General features: G+C 32.4%; 2 protein-coding genes across 4 annotated transcripts; one reads left to right on the forward strand and one right to left on the reverse strand.

The window, feature by feature from the left end:
* The first annotated feature begins 6,841 nt into the window (after positions 1–6,841).
* Positions 6,842–10,677, forward strand: RpL27 (ribosomal protein L27). 2 transcript variants are annotated; one of them, XM_088262503.1, is made up of 3 exons: positions 6,842–6,869; positions 7,146–7,371; positions 10,434–10,677. In XM_088262503.1, the coding sequence occupies exons 2-3, from the start codon at positions 7,153–7,155 to the stop codon at positions 10,617–10,619; spliced, it is 405 nt and encodes a 134-aa protein (XP_088118629.1). In that variant the 5' UTR covers positions 6,842–6,869; positions 7,146–7,152; the 3' UTR covers positions 10,620–10,677. The 2 variants fall into 2 exon arrangements, with proteins under 2 accessions (XP_088118629.1, XP_088118630.1); XM_088262504.1 differs by having other exon boundaries at positions 6,846–6,945.
* On the reverse strand, positions 10,673–20,788 carry LOC148308009 (EF-hand domain-containing protein 1-like). Of its 2 annotated transcripts, none has more exons than XM_088262501.1 (15): positions 20,689–20,788; positions 20,186–20,391; positions 19,023–19,239; positions 18,662–18,817; positions 18,395–18,558; positions 18,216–18,312; positions 17,502–17,589; positions 17,270–17,426; positions 16,619–16,682; positions 16,244–16,354; positions 15,297–15,507; positions 13,758–13,918; positions 12,788–12,957; positions 11,518–11,644; positions 10,673–10,954 (listed from the first exon to the last, which is right to left on the reverse strand). In XM_088262501.1, the coding sequence occupies exons 2-15, from the start codon at positions 20,371–20,373 to the stop codon at positions 10,844–10,846; spliced, it is 2,022 nt and encodes a 673-aa protein (XP_088118627.1). In that variant the 5' UTR covers positions 20,374–20,391; positions 20,689–20,788; the 3' UTR covers positions 10,673–10,843. The 2 variants fall into 2 exon arrangements, with proteins under 2 accessions (XP_088118627.1, XP_088118626.1); XM_088262500.1 differs by having other exon boundaries at positions 20,186–20,533; positions 20,689–20,749.
* Positions 20,789–21,275: the final 487 nt, after the last annotated feature.

A 21,275-nucleotide genomic window follows, 5' to 3' on the forward strand; every position in this document is an offset into this window, starting at 1 on the left:
TGCAAAATTGAATTCTATATGAGATATTCATTTCAATTCTCCACCAATTTCCATTCAGGAGTTTTACAAAAGCTTAATTTTTTACAATAAAAACTAACCTGGTCAAAATGGAATCAAATAAAAAAAGTTTTGTAAAATTCCATTTCATATTTTGGTTGCTATTTAAGGTAGGTATTTAATTTTCCTTTGCTTAGTTATTTCTAAAAATGTCAGAGGTAAGTAATTTCGTGAGCCTGTTTTTTTTATTGTTAGCATTTGCTGCAAATTGGATAAGAGGAATCATTTCCAGATCAAACATAATTGTGTCACATAAATCTTGTCTTAATGTTGGAGATCATTATTAAACTTTAAAAATATAATAGTGTATTAAAAGTAAATATCAAGCCACTTATTGAACTTTTTACTGTGCAACAGATCTTTTTAGGTAAAACCTGAAGGTTTTTTCTCCATTTGAAAAATATTTAGTAGATTTAAAAAAATAATTAAACAATACCTTTTCTTCAAAATGCAAAAAAACACTTTCTGCCCTATAGCGGGTAAATATTAAGTTAAAAATATGCCGCTTTTGCTGGGATATATTACATTTTCTGGGCATTCCGAAAATATACACAATTGAAAATTGACGATTTTTTTATTTATGGCGTTCTTGAAAGTAGTGAGCAATATATGAGTCAAAATTGATCCAAGAATACTTAAAGAAAACATCGCCATTGAAATATCTAACTTATTATGCTTATACAGTCTACTGAAAAATTCCATTTAAGTTCAAGAAAAAGGTATAAACATATGTACATGAAATTTTGAGTGTATCAAAATCCTTGTTCACAAATCTGGGTTTATCCACCATGAAGAACAATGTGGAAATCTGGGTATTTGGTGGGCTTACGACCCGTCGTAGGCTGGTTTAAGTGATCACGGAGATTAATAATGCAAAAGCATTATCAACTATGTGGTATGGTAAAAACTCTTCTTATCATTCATCGTTCACTTTGTGTAATACCGCTTCAAAACAAAGTTTTAATTGGCATTAACCTTTAGCTACTGAGGTGGGTTTAATTTCACGTAACCACTGACGTGGGGGCCTCAGGGGCCCGTATATATATTTGCTTATATTTAAAAATCTTTACTTTTTTTAGGGTTTAGTGTTTAACAATTAGCTTTATTTACATCACGGCTGTCTCAAAATCCTTGTTTCCTGGCACTACGGTTCTTGTATTTTTCGCTACATGTTGGTTATTATTATTACCGATAGACCATTCTCTCCCGAACATCGTACTAGATTCCATATTGTAAAAGTTTCCAAACTGAAGCAACAAAAAAATAAAACTAAAACAAAACTTTTTTACAAAAAAGTTACGTAACTACTGAGGTGGGGTCAGAGAGGCCCACGAAAAATTTCAAAAAGAATTTACTTACTGAAATCGCATATGCAAACACGTGCACAGCCGTTCACAGCCTCATTGCAACTAAACTCAAGGTACTAGGAGGTACGTGTGTGTCATGCGGGAGGGAAGAGAATAATTTAACATTTTTACCCACCTCAGCAGTTAAACATTAAAAAACCCTTTCCAAGTGGTGTTACACAAAGTGATCGATGAATGATATGGAGAGGGTTACATATTCTTTTGTCGAGAACTAGTACTAGAATCATTAGAATTCATTCAGATAATGTTTTAACAATGGAATATTATTCAAATGAACAGATAAATCCAATAACTGAATTATTTTCACTTGCTTCATCTCATCATTGGTAATTAGTAGTTCGATGTTATGTTTTTAAAATCAACCGAATTTATATGTATAATAATAATAACAAATACTTCTGACAAATGCAGTTTTAGTATGAAGAACCCAAATGCATTTATCAATGCATCTAAGAAATTTATGTTAGAGGTAAGTTTTGTATTCATTACCTCTTTTATACCATAGCTAAAATATTTATTTTCTTATTAATTATGGCAGTGATCATTCACATCGAAATTTGAAGGTGCATAATGGTAACTATGGAATATTTTAGAAATACTTATTTATACCAAAATTATATTTTGAATCTGTTATTTTAAAAAAATTGTCTCTTATTTGTTATTCATAAATCACTCACTTCAGAGTGGAGATTCAATACCTAACTTGACATAATATGATGACTAGTCTCTAAAGAAATCATCACAAAACAAATATCGATCCATAAAAGGGACCATGATCTTCCATTGAGCTTTTTTTTTAAAGTACCCTAATGGAAAATGGAAAACTCTTTGTCAGAAAAAGATGGTTGCCCAGTGTTGCCAACCTTAAATTGATACATAATATTAAATGTGCTAGAAAAAGGCCCACAGTGTTGCCTATACATCTCTCATCCACATGTACATCTATGTTCTGAATTTGAATTCACATTGTCCTGAAATTAGCATACTCCAATATATATAAAACACAATATAACTTTTTCAGATTTCTAAGCCTGTTGTACAATTAGATCGAGTTTTTATCTTATTACTGAGATAGAGAGAGGTATGAAAGGGACACAGATATGCAATTGAGAATTTGAATTTTTAATTATTTTCTTGAGTGAGAGAAATATAGACATTAACAAAACTTATTTTCTAAAAAGTAGAATGTGTGTTTTGTATTTTTTTGACGTAGTATAATTATTATTTAAAATACATAGTTTCTTCTGATCTCTTACTAATTTTAGTAAATTGTTCAATTTATTTTCTTTGATTACATATAATAAATCTTTTTTCTATTTTTACGCCATGGAATTAGAACATTCAATCCACCTTCTCATACGTTTATAATTAAGCTTCATTCCAAACTAAGCTTTGATCGAAAACGTTCCAAAATGATCTTTGAATGCAGTCTTAAGGTTACACAGCACGTCTAATGCCTCAGCATTGTACCATCATCAGCACATTAACTACCAAAAGCCAACTAGTCGGCTTTTCGCTGCCAACTGTCAACGACCAAACACCGATTAGTCGGTTTCTCCGATGTAAATTAAAATGAATTCATTATTTCGAGAAATAAAATACTTTGTGTTCTGATCCACTCACATTTTTATTAACCAACTAGTTTCGGCAACAACCTGTTGCCCTCTTCAGGGTTACATTTATTACTCGTACATTTATTACTAGTAATAAATGTAACCCTGAAGAGGGCAACAGGTTGTTGCCGAAACTAGTTGGTTAATAAAAATGTGAGTGGATCAGAACACAAAGTATTTTTATTTCTCGAAATAATATATCAATATGATCCACAAAGTTAATGCTTTCAATATTCAAAACATAAAATGAATTCAATCACAACAAATCAACAACAAAATCCAGAATGACAATTGGTGTAATTCTACGTTGGTTATTTAAATATTTTAAAAAGTAGTTCATTGAAAAATATATATATGTATGGTTGGAAGTGTTGAGAAGAAAAGGAAACAAAAAAGATTTTAAAACTTTTAACGAATATTAGAAAAAGCAACAATAAAAACATTTTGAAAATAAATATTACCAATATGATGGTAATAATATGTATTTCATTTTCACTTAGAAAAAAAAAATGTGTCGAATGTGAGTGCCAAACTCTGCTATAAAATTATACAATGCTTATTTTCTTCAAATTGAGCACAAATTACTGAAATGCCACAGTGCTGTAGTAAGCTTTATATATTATGATTTTTTTAATATACATATAGTGAAAATAGTGTTTTAAGGCATCATTCATTACAATCTGAATAGTCAGTTTCGAAAAATTTACTTTGAAACCTAAGCATCCCCTTAAATCACACCTGCGAAAGTCACATATCAGACACATTTGTGGCACAGATGTGTGTCGGCTGCACCAAATATCTTAAAAATGTATGTTAATTTATGTATTTAAAAGTATTTAATTTAACTTGGTTTGGAATAAGGCCCTATAATCATTCTTTATACATCTTAATGTTTTATTATTAATCATCTATTTTAAATTTAGGAATTGCATACTTCTCAATTTGATGTGTTAAATTATTCACCTTTTTATTATAATATTTAAATGTGTTTCATATTCTAAATGAATGTCTAAAGGTTTATTGGTGTGACATTTTATGTATTTGTATTTATTGATATAACATGTAGTTTGTAAATATTGTAACATATCATTTGAATATATGTACATAATATTTAATAATACAAAAATGGTTTATAAGTATAATTCTCTCTTCTGTGTTTAAAAAAAAAAAAACAAATGATTGCCATTTTTCCTCTGAAATAATGTGAGCATACTTTTTTTTAAATAATACTGCAAGTGTGGACTTATATTGTAGCCTGGCGAGGAACACTTCCATATTCAGGGATAGGCTACAATTTTCATATGGACGCAGGATTTATGTTATGTTTGCAACATTATGTTTGCAGTATTGACTCATTTACATTTCCTACATATTTGTCTTCATTCTTTAGACACTTCAACATATTTTTTTATATCTAATTATCAACAATTATTATTGTTTACATAAAAAGATAACATTGTATAAAATGTATATTCAGAATAGTAATACATAGTATTTTGTGTTGCAAGAAATTAATAAGATGTAAAAAAATCTATGTACTGCATATTAAATTGTATTGTGATTTTGAAAATAATACATACTAAGAGTACTACATTTACATTTATTCTTATTTTTTATCTTGTGAATTTTGGAATGCAGTTTATTCTACTGAATTGATTCCTTGAACATTAATATTATTTATATACATATGTACGTACATTCATTTGGTTCTAATTAAAATGAACTTTAAAATACTCTGCAAAAGAGATGTCACATCCATAAAAGCATCAGGAAAAAATATTAATATGTTTGTTTTAAAAATGTTGTAATATATACAGAAAGCCCTCATTAACCGACAAGAGATAGTAAAAAAAATATATCAATATCTCACACATATAGCCTTGGCACCATATCAGTATTACACCATCACTACTTCTTACTTATGACCTGCCGGAATAGTTACGACTCATCGGCAATGAGCGTTCGTCCAATGAAATTTAGTTTGCAGTCAATCATGAAGGAGAAGGCACAGTTATGTCTCAGTTAACATAGTCTGAGATGGCATCACAGCACTTGATTAAGTGCAATAAAATGGGAAGAACAAGAGTATTAGAAAATATTCAGAAAGATGGGCAGGGACCACAGACCTTCCATGCCAGGGAAATACGGCTTTGGGATGGCTATTGGGAGATATAAATCTGATGACGAGTTGACTACATACTGTACGCTGTCCACTAGCTTGTTGGTGACAAGGTTCCTGATAACTGCGTCCCTATATTATAGAACTCCATGTAAGGGGTGACTACAGTTAAGGTAATATTGATATGATGCTAAGGCAATTAGTGTGCAGCGACAAAACCTTTCCAAATAAATTGCAAGCCCCCTTGAGTCAATTGCTATTCTTTCTTTGCCAAGGGACCACTCTTATCTCTAGGATTAAGAGTATATATCGGCTTCTAGTCTCATTATTCATGATTCCGTTATCAGGAGTATGTTTGCTGAATATAACCTCTGAGAGTTGAGGGAAATACTGCATAATACACTAATAATGTCTTATCCTGATTTTGATTGTACTATAATCTTTTGTAGCGTATCATGGAAAATGATGTAGTGTCTAAGGTGTTTCTCAACATGATAGATTAAATATTTTATTAGCCTTGAATCCTTCTCATAATATATAATAAAAGCACCAGAAAATGACTTGAGGTGCCAATTTTCTAAACTTAAATTAAATACCTGAGACTGAAATCCTTACACTTCATGAACTAAGAACTGTTACATGAAAATAAACATACACAATGCATATTTATTAACAGACAGATTAGGAAGTTAGATTCTAAATAAAATATCATATGAATATTATGAACATGTTTCCAGTAAAATGTATGTGTGCCCTTAATTTATTTTATTCATTGTACTTAGAAGTATTTTTACAAAATTGTTAATATATTACAGAAATATAAGATATTTATAACTATCAATAGACTTTTTATTTGTGTTCAACATACATTTTTTCCACAAAATGTATTTACAACTTTTGTTGGCTCTGCGCATTTTGTTCAATCGTTTTTTTGTTGTTGTCAGAATTCCTCTACAAGTGCTTTTCAGCGTCAATAAAAAGAAAAGAAGTACAAAATAAACAAAGATGACTGTTAGAAATGGAATTTGGAAATAACTTCTAAATGAACTTCAAATTACATTCACCCTTATTATTTATTTACATTTTAATTATCCCATATAGGCAAAGCCTATGCGTAACCTAATATAACTTTTAAATTTTTGTAAGGCTTTTTACCTTATTCTGATATAAATGCTAAATCAGTATCTAATACAAATATTCGGATATATTTCTCAAGTACCCTGTCTGCAAGCATAATGACTTCATCAATAAATATAAAATGGTTTATTATGTTATGTAAAAAGTGAAATGTAGTTATTGATTACAAATTTATGCCGCGTAAGAGTCATCAAAATATGTATCAAGTGCATTCTGGAGAACAAAAATGTTGTTTTATAATTATGACATCATCCATCCATCGTAATATATTTAGATGGTCACATTTATAAATTCATTTTAAAATTTTACACAAAATAATTTCAAAAATAATAAGTTTGCCAAGAAGAACGTGCTCACGGACTACTAATTATTTATGTGAAATTATTTTATTACCTTTATTATGTTATTATATGAGATTTTATATTTAAATATTATATGCACATACATATAGTTGGCCGAATCTCCCCAATAAAACAAGCGTCAGGTAAGTACTTTTATTTTGCTACCTCGATACATTTTTACATTTTTATTATTTGGCAACCCTGATCAGTTCTTTTCCGGTGTACCGCTAAATCCGTGAGTATGCCTTCTGACATTTTATAAATAATCGGAATTAATCACAGTAAATATTGCGGTTATTCGCTGTTCAAAGGTTTATCCCAATGTTTTGTCTTTTATTCGAAATGCCCGTGTAGTTATTTGTGCCTCGGATGTCACTCGAACCTTTCAATGTTATCGCCATGGATGTGTCAAAATTGGGTTATATTGACATGCACACAGTGAACTAAAAAATAATAAAAGATAACTAGTGTTACGGTTTAAACAGCTTCTACATATTTTTGTTTGTTTCAGCTCCAAAATGGGGAAGATTATGAAAGTTGGTAAAGTGGTGCTCGTATTGAGCGGACGATACGCTGGGCGTAAAGCTATCGTCATGAAGACCTGTGACGACGGATCTTCAGAAAAACAGTACGGCCACGCTATTGTTGCCGGTATTGATAGGTACCCCTTGAAAGTACACAAGAGATTGGGCAAAAAGAAGGTCGAGAAGAGGTCCAAGATCAAGCCCTTCATCAAGGTACGTGCCACTTTTAGGTTAATTTTGTAATTGATTCAGTGAATTTATGTTCCGTGATCTTAAGTGTCTGGATCTGCTTTATTGTTGTGAAATATTTATCAAATTTCTTAAATTTATTTGGTTTTATTGCTGGCGAAAACCTAGAGATAAGTAATGTGTTTTGGGACAGTTTCTCAGCTTTTTATTTCTTGTTGGTCTTCAGGGGAGAATCTAATATAATTCTTTTCAATCGGAAAGATTGACAGTTACTGACAATCATAAAGAAAATAATTATGTTACCGCTTTAAAGTTTCAATGTTTTAAAATAACAGCGCATTAGTCATTTGGTGTTTATTGGAGGAATCTGTGAAAAGTTATAAAGAAACAAATTATTTTAATGCTTAAAGGGTTCACTGTTTTAAAATTGCAGTGCATTTGTCATTTGGTGACAAATCTACGGAAAAGTCATAAGAGAATAATCGTTATTTTTAAAGTTTGTTTACAATACGGACTGTGTCTGGATTCAATACTCCTATACACCGAATGATTTCATTTCCACGGCAATGATTTCGCGGACCATACCGATATCTGGAATATGTCACTTCCTAACTTTTAAGCAATAATAATTACAATATTTCAGGCTTATCCATAATTACTTGTTTTTTTATATGTTCATCCTTGTTTAGATAAGTACTTTTTTGATCCAATGATATATACTTAAAAAGGGAAAACATTATTCTATCATAAAGTATACAACATGTAATATATTACGTACAAATTGGCTACATACCGTTAATAAAGGAAGAAAAAAACACCATGGTACTATCACCATTAAGGAATATGTGTCAGTTACAACATAATAATGTTGATAAACTTTTACAACATTTTGAGTGTGTCTAATATAAGAGTTTCTGCTTAATAAAAAGCTTCTTTACATCTCACCAATAGATGTCTCTAGTGAAGTTCTAGTGATTCATGAACAAGGTTTCTAAATTGGTTCATATATATAGAACTTCCAAGAATTTGAGTAGTGTGGTTGTCAATAATGGGTAGAATTGGTGAATGTTACACGTGTGTAAAGTGATCACTTAAACCAGCCTATGGTGGTCGTCAGCCCCGTAAATGCCCAGACTTCCATATTCTTCTTCATCTTTGATGAGATGTCAAAAAATAATTTGATAAACTTTATTAAATGCCCTTTGTGTCTTAATTGTCGGATAATAAACCATGAAAAAGTGCAAAGATGGTTTGTTTGTGTTTTTTGATAGCATTGCCTCGAGGTTTGGCTCTGATCTGCTTTCTGAAGTAGAGATTGTGATTTGAAAATGAATTTGCAAATTATTATTTTCATTTAATATGTTTAGTCACCAGTAAGGTATATTATAATTGGATGCGACTGTTATAACATTTTAATTTGTTTTCGAAGCCGGGGTAAATGATTTTTTTGGGGTAATAAGGTGTTTTTTCTAGTATCCTATTACATAAACGTGTTAATAGTAAGAGACGCGCGTTAATTTCAAATCAAATCTGTCATCTTTTTGGTTGTCAGAAGCTGCGAAGGCATTCAAAATTCCACATGAGGAGGCGGTTAAAAAGTTGCTGCCATTTGCAACAACCTACCTTTGTGAACAAGGCTTTTCCACTCTAATGAACACAAAAACGAAAAATAGAAATCGATTAAACCCCTGTATTCAAATTGCTTTTATATCAAAAAGTCCCAATTTTAAAGTAATTGTATCAAACATGAAGCGACATTATTTCTCCAAAAACTCAAAAGGAAACCTGAAAACCTGAATTTTTGTTTGATCCAATTTGAGAATTTTATTTTGTTTGTCTATAACATACCTACTTGGTATTTTCATGTAACCTTTTTTTATTTTCCGTGTAAATTAATTCAATAAATAGTGTTTATATAAAATATATCTAACGGCCGTCGTGCTTGTCAGTAAAAATACTCAATGGTTTGTAACACAAGGTTTATTCCCAATATAAGCGCGATACGATTTTATGTATGATCTACATTGGTCTCGGTCCAGGAAAGAAGTGCGGGTTGCCAATGATTGTTTTCCAGTACACATGCTCCAGGCAACATGGCGGGTATCCATTGGCTGACATCATTCCCCACTCCTTGACATCAATGTTGTCATGTTACATATACATTGTCTTTTCAAAATGGGGGGAGGAGATAGTATCGACTTTCGCAAAGATACTTTGGAGTAATAGTTAAAAATGTTCCCTGACTGGATAGTATCGACTTACGCAAAGATACTTTGGAGTAATATTTAAAAAGGTTCCCTGACTGCTGCAGTAATGGATTAACCTTTTTCCATTATGTTACTTTTTACAAATGTTTATAATCTTTCTTTGATTAAATTAGTTATTATACTAAAAATCGAGGAAGACATGTCCTAATCTTAACACATTTCGGATCGGTGTTTTTTACGCCTGCGGATCGCTGGCGACGGGATTTAATAATTATGTACACTTAGTTTAGATCTCAACAATGAGATCGGTACCTAATATTCCAATAAAAACATTTAAATAATTCCGTCTTTTGTGATTTTAAACTAAGGCCAGCGCAGTAGGTAAAAACACCCTTCCCGTCCTAAAGCATCAATCGACTAAACGGGTAGAAATACCTTTCCCGTCCTAAGTGTGTTAAGTATGAACTTTATAAAATTAAACAACTTTGTTTTAACCACTTTTTATTATTAGTAAACTTTAACCTACCGGTTTCGACAGGAACCTTGTCATTATCAGGGTTTATTAAATTCTAAAACATTAAAATACTCATTATTAATTACATTCCTTTACCAAAAACTTGAGTGTGTGGAAGTTTTTGGTAAAGGAATGTAATTAATAATGAGTATTTTAATGTTTTAGAATTTAATAAACCCTGATAATGACAAGGTTCCTGTCGAAACCGGTAGGTTAAAGTTTACTAATAATAAAAAGTGGTTAAAACAAAGTTGTTTAATTTTATAAAGTTTATAGAATGTGTCACAAAGTATCTGCGAAAAACATTCAAGAAAAGAGTAAAGTATGGTTTATTGTATGGTGATTAATAATGTTGTTTATTTCAGGTCATCAACTACAACCACTTGATGCCCACCCGCTACACAGTGGAGCACGTGGACCAGAAGATCACAGCCAAGGACCTGAAGGATCCCATCAAAAAGAAGAAGTTGCGTTTTGCCACCCGCGTCAAGTTTGAAGAAAGGTACAAGAGTGGCAAGAACAAATGGTTCTTCCAGAAGCTCCGCTTCTAAACATCTCCTTATTGTCATAAGTTAAAACAAAAATGTTAATAAAACCCTATTAACACAATTTACTTGTTTTATTTCACATAACACAGAAAAAGGCATAGAGCTTTGAGTAAAATATTATTCACTGTCTAGAGAGTAAGGATGTTTTTATATTACTTTCGAAGTTTGCAAGAACTCACTCGCTGACAAGTTAAATATTAAGTAATAGAAAGATATGCAAAACTATTTCAATATCCCTTTGGAGATTCTGCAAACGTGACAGTTTTTTTAATGGCGCCACACGAGTCCTGCTTCGAAGCAGAGTGTTCCCTTACATCCGCACTCCTTGGTATGCTGGCCTGTAAATTCACATACAATATTTAATTGTTTTTGATTTTGAGGCTAATGTGAAATAAGGGGGCAGTCAATGGAGAATGATGTATGCGACAAAAAGTGAGATTAAGACTGGAGTAAGTAAAGAAATGAAAAAAAAATCTAAAAAAGACTTCTAATCTAAAAAGACCATCACTTTACATACATACATATTGTTTTATTTAGTAATTTAAACATATTTATTATATACGCTAAATCACTAGAGAAAATGATATGCATGTAAGGTACAAGAAAGTCTTGATCATTGCCGAGCACATTGTCCGCCTCCACAGTGTAATGGTCGGTACGCTCAGCTACTGTACTGGAGGTCCCGGGTTCGATTCCCAGGGGGGGGAGGTCAAATAAATACAAGTGATTTCACTCTAATATTTATTCAATATTACCCTGGACTGGTACCTGAAGCGGAGGGCTGATACCTTTCCTTCATGTGTTTACAATCAAGATTACACTGCGTTTATATGATGCAGTGCCTTATGCGCCATCGGGTGGGGGTGAGGGTTTGAATGAATAATGTTATTACAATGCTTACCGAGCTTGCGGAGTTGGTCCCATCACGTGAAGGTAGCTTTGGCCCTGTGAAACAGACTATGGACTGTTCTTTGGGACTATTCAGACTGAGGCCTTGTAGTGATAAAGGTAGACTTGTGCAAGGATTCCTGTAAAGAAAACATTGTCTAATACATCATCCTGACATGGTATAATTTATTATCAAGTTGTGCAATATAAATTTTCAAACTGGTAGGTTTCAGGCAGTATTTACTTAATGACCAGGTTTTGTTTCTACATCAATCTGAACTAACGACAATTTACTTATTTTTAATTTAAGTTTTACTTAATAAATATAACTATATCTTAAAATCTATTGTGACACGTGTTTCGATGCATTCCGCCTTATTTTGAAACACCGTATGATAACATACGGTGAAAGAAAGGTTTTAGAAATAGTGGTATTAACTGAGTAAAACGTAAATTAAAAATGGATAGATTATACCACAAAGTGTTTGCCAAATTAATCAATGAGACAATTTATTTAATTGCATGTCTCTTGTGAACACCTTTATGAACAGGCCGTGTAGTATGGCTGCATATCTGAGGCTTTTATGAACGGAGGGTAGCCAGTCATAGATTGAATCAGTCAATGAATGAATTGTGTCGCCTACTTTCAAAATCCACCAGATCCATTTTTGTTGATTTTACAAAAAATGCAAAATTATCCGGGTAACGTTTATGTTTTAAAGATTTGTCTATCTTTAGATAAAATATTATAAAATGAGAATTTTCCCATTTTTTTTATTTTTTCAGTATTTAAAAAAAATACAAGACAACCAATAATACGTCATCTGAATTTTTGACCTATCCTCGCTCTCTGATTGGCCGATACGGGTCAGAAGGCAAGTTCCATGAATATAGAGGCATTTGAAATACAATGCTGTTTTTAAGTATTTTTTAGCAGGGTTTTGAAGTATATAAATATTTTAAACAACAAAACCTACAATTGGCATTCCGATAAGAGTATTTATTTTAAAATCTCATAAAATTGGATCTGGCTGATTTTTAAGTAAGCGACACAATTACACACTGTAAGCGTGTGACTCAACAGTCACTCACTTGATAGAGATAGATAATATGACATTTTAAAATGTAAAAGAATCTTCCCTGCTGACAATGAAGAGATGTCATAATTCTCATAGGAGTTGCGTGAGTGGTTAAGTAAAAACTGTCTAAAGGTATGAAGTGAACGGGTGACTACATGTCGAGATCGTGAAGATGATTTTGTTACTACTGCGTGGTGGTCTTACCTAGGGCTTGGTTCATATTCCTTGCATTCCCTGTACTCCACAGTGGGCACCTCATATGGAGGGGCTGGTTTAGGAATGGCATCCAAACCCTGCAAACAGGTGTCAAGCTCTGAGCTCACCACGGGCTCTGGTTCCACTATCGTCTTATTCAGTAGGTTGACTGTGGCATCCTGGAATGATTAATAATAACAGTAAACAAATGACCATCACAATATGTCCCTCATTTAGTATAGATATGTTTAATTTTTGTCCGCCTCCGTAGTGTAATGGTCAGCACGCTCGGCTACCGTTCTGGAGGTCCCGGGTTCGATTCCCAAGGGGGGTAAAATAAATATAAGTAATTTTTTCACTGTAATATTTATTCAATATTACCCTGGACTGGTACCTAAAGCAAAGGGCTGATCACCTTTCCTTCATGTGTAAAAGATCAAGATAACACTGCGTTTATATAACGCAGTGCCCTATGCACCACTGGGGTGCGAATAAGGGTTTAAAGAAGAAGAAAAATAATAATTTTTGAAGAATAAAGATTTAAATTAGTAACAGAATGTGTGAAAAAAGGTAAGTAGAAGATAAAAATGTACGAAGCAATAGAGAATAAAGATCTATCACGTTTAGTGGTGTTTTATTTAGAAAATATGACAGGAAGAGTAAGACAAATAAATTAATCTTGATTGATATGAAATATTTGTATCGTTTCTTGGGATTAACCTCATTCACTATTATTTTTAAGATATATAAACAGAATATGCTATAAATCCTTGTACGCAACAGGCAGGGAGAATTTTTTACCCAACCAGTATTTAAAAATAAAAAAACAAATCAGCAAGTATTCACAACTCAGTAGCCAACATACTCATTTTTGATTTTTTTTCGATTAACCACTTAATGGAAATTTCTATACATTTTTTTCACAAGTAACATTTGTCCTAAAGCACGTAGTTAGAGAATTTAATATATTTGCCATCACCTGTAAATCATGCTTTAAGTTTCCTTGCAAGAGGTGATAATTGCGAAGGCTGTCAATAACGTGCTGCGGAAATTTCTCTTGATTTTCCTGCATGTACCTGTACACAAACAAGTCGGCACCAACAATGCGGAATTTGTGTTGATTCACTACGACAATGGCACCTGGCAAAAAAACAATGTTAAAATCTTCAAGTAATAAAAATAGATATTGGTCAATAAGGAGAAAATAACATAATGGTGGTCTGGAAGACATCATATCTTGTAATAAAAAAATATTGATAAATGTAAAATATAGCAAGATGTTTGAAAGAAGCAGCATTGTGCATGTTAATATCGGAACGGATAGGCTATAGATTATGAAGACTAGCAGGTTACAAAGAAAATCCTTTTTTGGGTTAATTCTCATATTATTTCCTTTTCCGAGTAGCCAAGGGTTATATAGTACTGAAATTTGAAGATGAAACATTAGATGGTAATGAAAATTTAAAACATCAGAAGAAGGGAATAATGTACAGAATAACCATAAAAAGTATTTAGTAACTAAAAGTTTAATTCATATTTAACCTTTCCTATAATGAACATCCAAAACTTACACGTGATAAAAGACCCCAGTTCATATTTGTATGGAAACTATAGTACATAACTCGCAGCAAATAATAACTCGCCGCCAGCTGAGTCATAGATGCCACGTCTGTTCCAACGCGCCAACTGACGGCAGCCATCCGACATGCGAAGGCCGGAAATCGGATCAAACAAAAGCCTAGAATCTAGTTGTCTCGCTCTCTCATTATGGTAATACCACATTTACTACAGTGAAAGAACCAACGTGTTGCTAGCAAATAAAAGAATTATGTGCCGATATATAATGGTAGGGACTGACCGGAGCGATTTCGTTGCGAGTGTTTTTGCCTAGAAATTTCACTCATGAATTACATGAAATTATAGTAACTTTAAACATAAAGAGTAAATCCACTCATGATAGGCATAGGCTATGAAACTTATAAAGTTGAAGCCTGAGTAGGGACATGATAAGCGGTGTTGCATAAGCCGTAGCTAGATTTCAGAGACACTTGGACGTTAGGTAATTAAAAAAATAAATAAAAGGAGCAATATCGTTGCAACGTAACACGTCACGATGCAAGCATTCGTATAGTCAGTACAGCGAGCCGAGCGCTCCATCCATAGTTTCAGATGCTTGCCACGAACGATGTTACGGGGAAATGCTCCAGTCAGTCCCCACCTTAAGATGTCGCGGTACTGTATGATTATGCTTTTTGTCAAAAACAATATTTTGAAATATTTAACGATTTGAAATTATTAAAATTAAAAAGATAAAACTTTCCTTTATTTATTTTTAAGATAAAAATATGGTGTAAGTAGCTCTTAAGGTGGAGACTGACCGGAGCATTTTGTCGTAACATAACATCGTAACATCGCTCGCGGCGAGCATCACCGAGTATCAGAGGGATTTCAATCCCCCTATTAGATCCGGCTAGGTTAAGAAATAAATATTTATTATGAAATAAAATAATGACAATACCAATGTGAAACATGTCAGGAGTGTAGTATCTATTGGAGCCTGGTATCTTGACTCTGGTCAGTCTGCTGAAGCACTTGGCAGCCCTTCCCGAGTTCCTGGATGCCACTTCGTCCACTTTGATGGCCCCGCTGGACAGGTGATACGCCAAAGTGAACATACGCCCCTCGTCCTCTGGGTGCATTGCTACCATCTCACACAGGTAGCGTAACTTCTGTAAATGGAAATCATCCAGTAAAGGAATTAAGTACACGAGTCCTGTCATTTAAGTACATACAAACATTAACATATTTCGGACGGGTGTTTTTTACACATGCAGACCACTGGCGGCGGGATTTGATAATTATGTATACATTTCGCTCACTCCTTTAAAGAACGTCATAAATCAAAAAACTTGATTTTTCAGGAGAATGTTTTTAAAGTTTAAAAATATAATGCAATGTATTAAAAATAAATATCAAGCCACTTATTGAACTTTTTACTGTGCAACAGATCTTTTTAGATAAAACCTGAAGGTTTTTTCTCCATACGAAAAATATTAAGTATTATAATAATTAAACAATACCTTTTCTTCAAAATGCAAAACAACACTTTCTGCCCTGTAGCAGGTAAATATTAAGTTAAAAATATGCCACTTTTGCTGGGATATAGTACATTTTCTGAGCATTCCAAAAACATGCACAACTGAAAATTGTCGATCTTTGATTTATAACGTTCTTTAAAGGAGTGAGAGATATATAGTTAACACCTTAACAAAGGTTGGTACATAATATCCATATCAAAACATTAAATATGTAATGTCTTCTTTTCTGACTTTGAAATGAGGCTGGCGCAGGAGGTAAAAATACCCTTGCCATTCTTAAGCATCAATCGACCGAACGGGTAGAAATACCTTTCCCGTCCAAAGTGTGTTGATTTACAAATAATACGTTTATTATGATTGGAGTTACCTTATTTGCATTTAGTGCCATCATTACTACATCTTGGGGTGGCGGTTCTACCATAAACCAGTCAAAGTTTGGCTCTTCAAGTTCACAATTGTCACGTTGGGGTTCTTTTGGCTAAAGATGAAATATGGTAGAATGTTAACGAAAGTTCAACGGATTAATATAATTGACTTAATTATGTCACGATAATAGGACAATATGAAACAATGATTTTATTTTAATACTATATATGTAATATTCATTTGTGTGTATATTTCAGTCAGTCAAAACGTTACAGCATTATATAATATATAATATAAAAATATACATGAGAAAAATCACAAAATTATAAATTTTGGAATCAGTTTAAGTTTTATATAGAAGATTATGTAATGTTACCTTGAAAGGATGGATATTAGCTGGTTTGTCAATCTTTCCGGGTTGTTCTATATTTAGAATCTGTCTAAAGTTTAAAAAAGATTGCGAATTAATAAATAAATAAAATTAGTTAATTATAACAAATAATCATGGTCTATTTAACCTTTCCGAGAGTATGGACGTAAATGAACGTCGGTGCAAATTTTCCTCAAAGGAGTACCGAAGTTAATGAACGTCGAAGTCTATCTCTCAGTTGGTATGATGTTATTTGTATAGTAATTACATCTGTGGATATTTGTATTTAACCTTGTCATAAAATAAAACCTAGAGACGGTGAGCTTTATTTTTTATTTAAATTATTTTTAAATAATTTCTATCTTCATGATACATAGATTTTATATAAAAAAATACATATTTAATGTTAAAAAACCCACTCCCCAAAGAAATTCGGACATCAAATATTGTACTACTAGAAAGGTTAATAGTAAAATGCATAAATAATATATCTAAAATGATTTCATACAATTTTTCATTATAGATAATAAAAACAACAGAAGTTAAATACAAAGCAGTGCCTTATGCTCTGTTGATTGTAGATAAAGATCAGAAAAAGACACACAACCAGCTGAGAATAACAAAGAATATTTATCAAAGCTTACAATTAAGTCTTACTTGTAATAACGCCGGGTGAATTCGTCACAGTCATACAGTATGAATGGTCGTCCGAGTATATTGACAGTTTGGCCGACAATCAAGTCCCCCGGACGGAAGAACTCTTGCTCGATGGCATCAGTTACTACCGGTTCATGTACAATGAAGGGGGCATCCACTGAAATTAAAGTATAAACACTAGAGATTGCTTCTTTGAAATGATATGAAAGTTAGTTGCCAGACGCAATCTTACCCGTTCTGTCTTTCCAATTCCTCGGCACTCGCATTTTCCTCAACAGTGTAGATACTGGATCCCTTCCATCATTTTCAGAATGGCACTCCTTAAAAAAATAATGGAGAACGCATAATATTTCCACATTCAATAAAAGTTAATTTATATAACCCCACCCCTACATAGAATAAATGAAAAACTGAAAGTCTGGAAGCCACATTTGCAAAATTTCTGAGAAATTAATAGATCCCTACAAGTAAATACAATAATCATTTGTTTTTGGTCTACTATTTAAGAAATTGAAAATGGAGGTGTTAGAAAATTAACACTTTTTTAATATTACTAGCACTTATGTAATTTTGAATCTAATATATCTATAATATAAAGTTAAGAAATTGTAAATCGGACAAAAGTCTCTTAATTTTATCGTAAAAACCATAACAATACGTTGGTACCATTAACATAATTTTAATAAATAATATGACTTCCATACTGTAACCTTTAAGGTATAGAAGGAAATATTTATACAGTTTGTAATCTGTGGGTGTGTATTTTATCCATAGTTCTCGAAACTAGTTGTGTTCACCAATAAACTAGTTGTGTTTACTAAACTAGTCGTGTTTTTTAATTAACTCAAAATAGCGGTCTAAAACTAATACTTTTATTTTATATTTAAATCATCATGTTATTCCACAAAGTGAATGCTAAATCAATAAATAATTAAAAAAATGATACCTTAATTGAAATCATATCATCAACTAAATAGTAGAAAACTTGACACTCTCTGATTTCTCCATATTGAGTCGCTCGATCATCCCAAAGAGAATCAAATCTAAAATAAATAAAATTGAAATGCACAATATTTTGATAAATTAACTGTTTTTGTTATTTCTACATATTAAAGTATGACATACTTGAGCACTTTTCCATCATATTGAAGAAATCTTTTAAGAGTGTCTTTCTTTTTAGGAACTTTTCTCGGCACGTGCATTTTACGAAACTGTTGAGAAACGGTGTAGGGGTCGTCAGGCATCTCTTCTTCTTCGGCTAGTTCTATACCTTGAGATTCCAAGAATTCCTAAAAGTATATATTAATATTTGTTAAAAAATAAAGAATATTTACATCTCATGATGATTTAAAACATCCAGTACGGAATACAGTCAAGTTAGTGAGTACAAACCTTTGTAAAATCATCACAGTTGACCAAATGGAAAACTTTACCAAATACTGGTATGTCAATACCGACATTCAAATCTTTCCAATGCCAGTACTCTCCGGCATCATTCTTCGGCAATTTTTCTCGTTTCACAAGTTTGCCTTGCCACAGTCCCGAATTCTAAAAAATTTTTTGTTTAAAAAATATATGAAAAATACAAGATGGTCATTATTTTTTTTAATGGACTCTATACCATCCGAATGCTGGAAGGAATGTAAACAAACAGTTCTCTCTGGCAATGTATTAGAATATTATTTAGTGTGATTGATCATATTATTTCAAGCTTTTGGACGGAATAGAGGACCATATGTTACAAATTGATTACCGCAATAGCAGGTTCAGCTACGGCTATGGTATCATTTTCGAGGTAATATATTAATACAATAGGTCGTATTCTGAAATGCTCCAGGGGAGATTCTGATATAGACTGCCTCAGAAAACCACGGAAGCTAAGTTTCTTCTTGTCGTAGTGAACCCAATTTGGTAATGTAACTGGAAAATCTAATTGTTTTACTCGGCCATAAGTGAGGGAAGGATCATAGCTAAAAAAAGGAAATTAAAATATAAAGTATTTTATTATGTGGAGTTATTATTATCTAGAAAATGAAAATGAAATAATGACTCATCATATGATGAATTGTGTACTACATTATAATCTAAATCATAAAAATAAGGTATGACAAATAGCTAATGGCCATATTTTCAAGATATTTCATGGTTGGCTCTCTTGCACACCCTCTAAACCTCAACTTTAATCATGTGAATTTTTTTCTGGTTGGAAAATGGTCATCATATTTGAAGGACTATTTTATAACATAATATGTCAATTTATGTAGCCAGTGATGTTTGAAAAAATTAATATGCATAGGTAATTTTTTCCTCGATTACACATACGTACTTAATTTTTTTTATTAATTTCGTTTCTTTAATTTTTCTAGGGAATACGAAATTTGTATTAAAGTATGGTAGGTAGGTCTAAACAATATATAAGAGTCAAAAGACTGAGATTTTTTTTGATGACTTCCTTGCTTCTTTTTCATTTTTCATTAATTCAAACCCTTATCCGCACCCCAATGGTGTATAGGGCACTGCATCATAGCAGTGCCATCTTGATCGTTACAACATGAAGGAAAGGTGATAAGCCCTCTACTTCAGGTACCAGTCCAGGGTAATATTGAATAAATATTAGAGTGAAAAAATCACTTATATTTATTTGATCCTCCCCTGGGAATCGAACCCGGGACCTCCAGAATGGTAGCCGAGCATGCTGACCATTACACTACGGAGGCGGAGGCGTTTCTTTTACAGAGGGCTCTCTGCCTCTCTTAATGGCTCACCATCTCTTTTAAGAGGTTTTTCTTCTATCCAGGTTTGACTGTTTTTTATAAAAACAATGGAAAATTTAAAGTCTCTTGATCAAGGGATATTAACTAAAATATATGCATCTTCAACAGAAAGGCAGTTTTTAGTAAATTGATGCAATTTTACCTAGACGTGTCTGTAACATCTAAGTATCTGGAACCATCAGCATCCATCGGCAAACCGCCAACTCCTCTCATATCAATGACGGGCATAGGAAACCCATTTATAATGTTGAACTTCCTCGGGATACCAAATCTTGTTCTTGTAGGGTCGGAAAAAGTGTACCCTGGCAATTTTGGTAAACTCCAGGACATCTTGTTACTTATTCAGAGCTTGATGTAGTTTTTTTTCAAACAAAAATAGACAAATGAACAGGTTGACGGGTTATAATAATAAATGATTTATTTAATAATATTTTTAACCAAAGTGTTGCTTACACTATCTCAATTTATTTTTATTAAATATTGATGTGTTCTGCAAAAGTTAGGATTTTAATTGCCTTTACAAATACCTGTTTACATTAAGGAAAAAAAACATATCGAGCTAATATAAATGAACATATCAACTCGATACAAAATATATCTCAAATTCCTACACCTACTAGCAAATAATTTATTTATTGCACTCACAATTAAAAAATTTAGAATATGTACATAAATATTATAAAACTGTTGTTGGACAGCAATCAATACAATCCACAACTCTTATAAAATCAAACCTTGATAATAACAACATCGTTGCTAGGCAATATTATTAATCAATAAACAAATAAAGAATTATAGATTCATGATTTTATTACAAATTGGTACTTGTGTAAGAAGTGAGTACATCTATACCAAGGGTGGCCAACCCGTGGCCCGCGGGTGTCTACTTGTGGCCCGTAGAGCAAATCACAATTTTTTTCATTTAGTGTACACAAAACCGCTAAAAGAACATTCCATCGTGCGTAGTTCGTATAATATCCCAAATATGGGAGTATTTCACTATCCTGACAATTTCAAGACCCATAATGGCGTCAAGTAGTAAAGACGTTGGACTAAAGAAGAGAGGAGTAACAGAAGAACTGAGAAGTTTTAAAGACAGATGGACTATGAACTATTTTTTGTGGAATTTAAAAACCAACATGCCTGATATGCAACGTTTTAATCTTGAAAAAGTTTAACATTAAATGGCATTAAGAGGCTAAACATGCAAATAAGCAAAAAGTACCTAATAT

The sequence above is a fragment of the Brachycentrus maculatus genome, unplaced genomic scaffold (assembly GCF_059751285.1).
Source record: "Brachycentrus maculatus isolate JH-2025_06_01 unplaced genomic scaffold, ASM5975128v1 h1tg000180l, whole genome shotgun sequence".
In the NCBI taxonomy this organism is placed as follows: domain Eukaryota; kingdom Metazoa; phylum Arthropoda; class Insecta; order Trichoptera; family Brachycentridae; genus Brachycentrus; species Brachycentrus maculatus.

Bases quoted from the DNA above. Each gene is read 5' to 3' on its own strand.
- RpL27 (XM_088262503.1), top strand. From the start codon at position 7,153: ATGGGGAAGATTATGAAAGTTGGTAAAGTGGTGCTCGTATTGAGCGGA. The intron at 7,372-10,433 runs GTACGTGCCACT...TGTTTATTTCAG, and splicing joins AGATCAAGCCCTTCATCAAG to GTCATCAACTACAACCACTT.
- LOC148308009 (XM_088262501.1), bottom strand. From the start codon at position 20,373: ATGTCCTGGAGTTTACCAAAATTGCCAGGGTACACTTTTTCCGACCCT. The intron at 18,559-18,661 runs GTTTGTACTCAC...ATATACTTTTAG, and splicing joins ACTGTGATGATTTTACAAAG to GAATTCTTGGAATCTCAAGG. The intron at 11,645-12,787 runs GTAAGACCACCA...TTTTCTTTACAG, and splicing joins GAATATGAACCAAGCCCTAG to GAATCCTTGCACAAGTCTAC.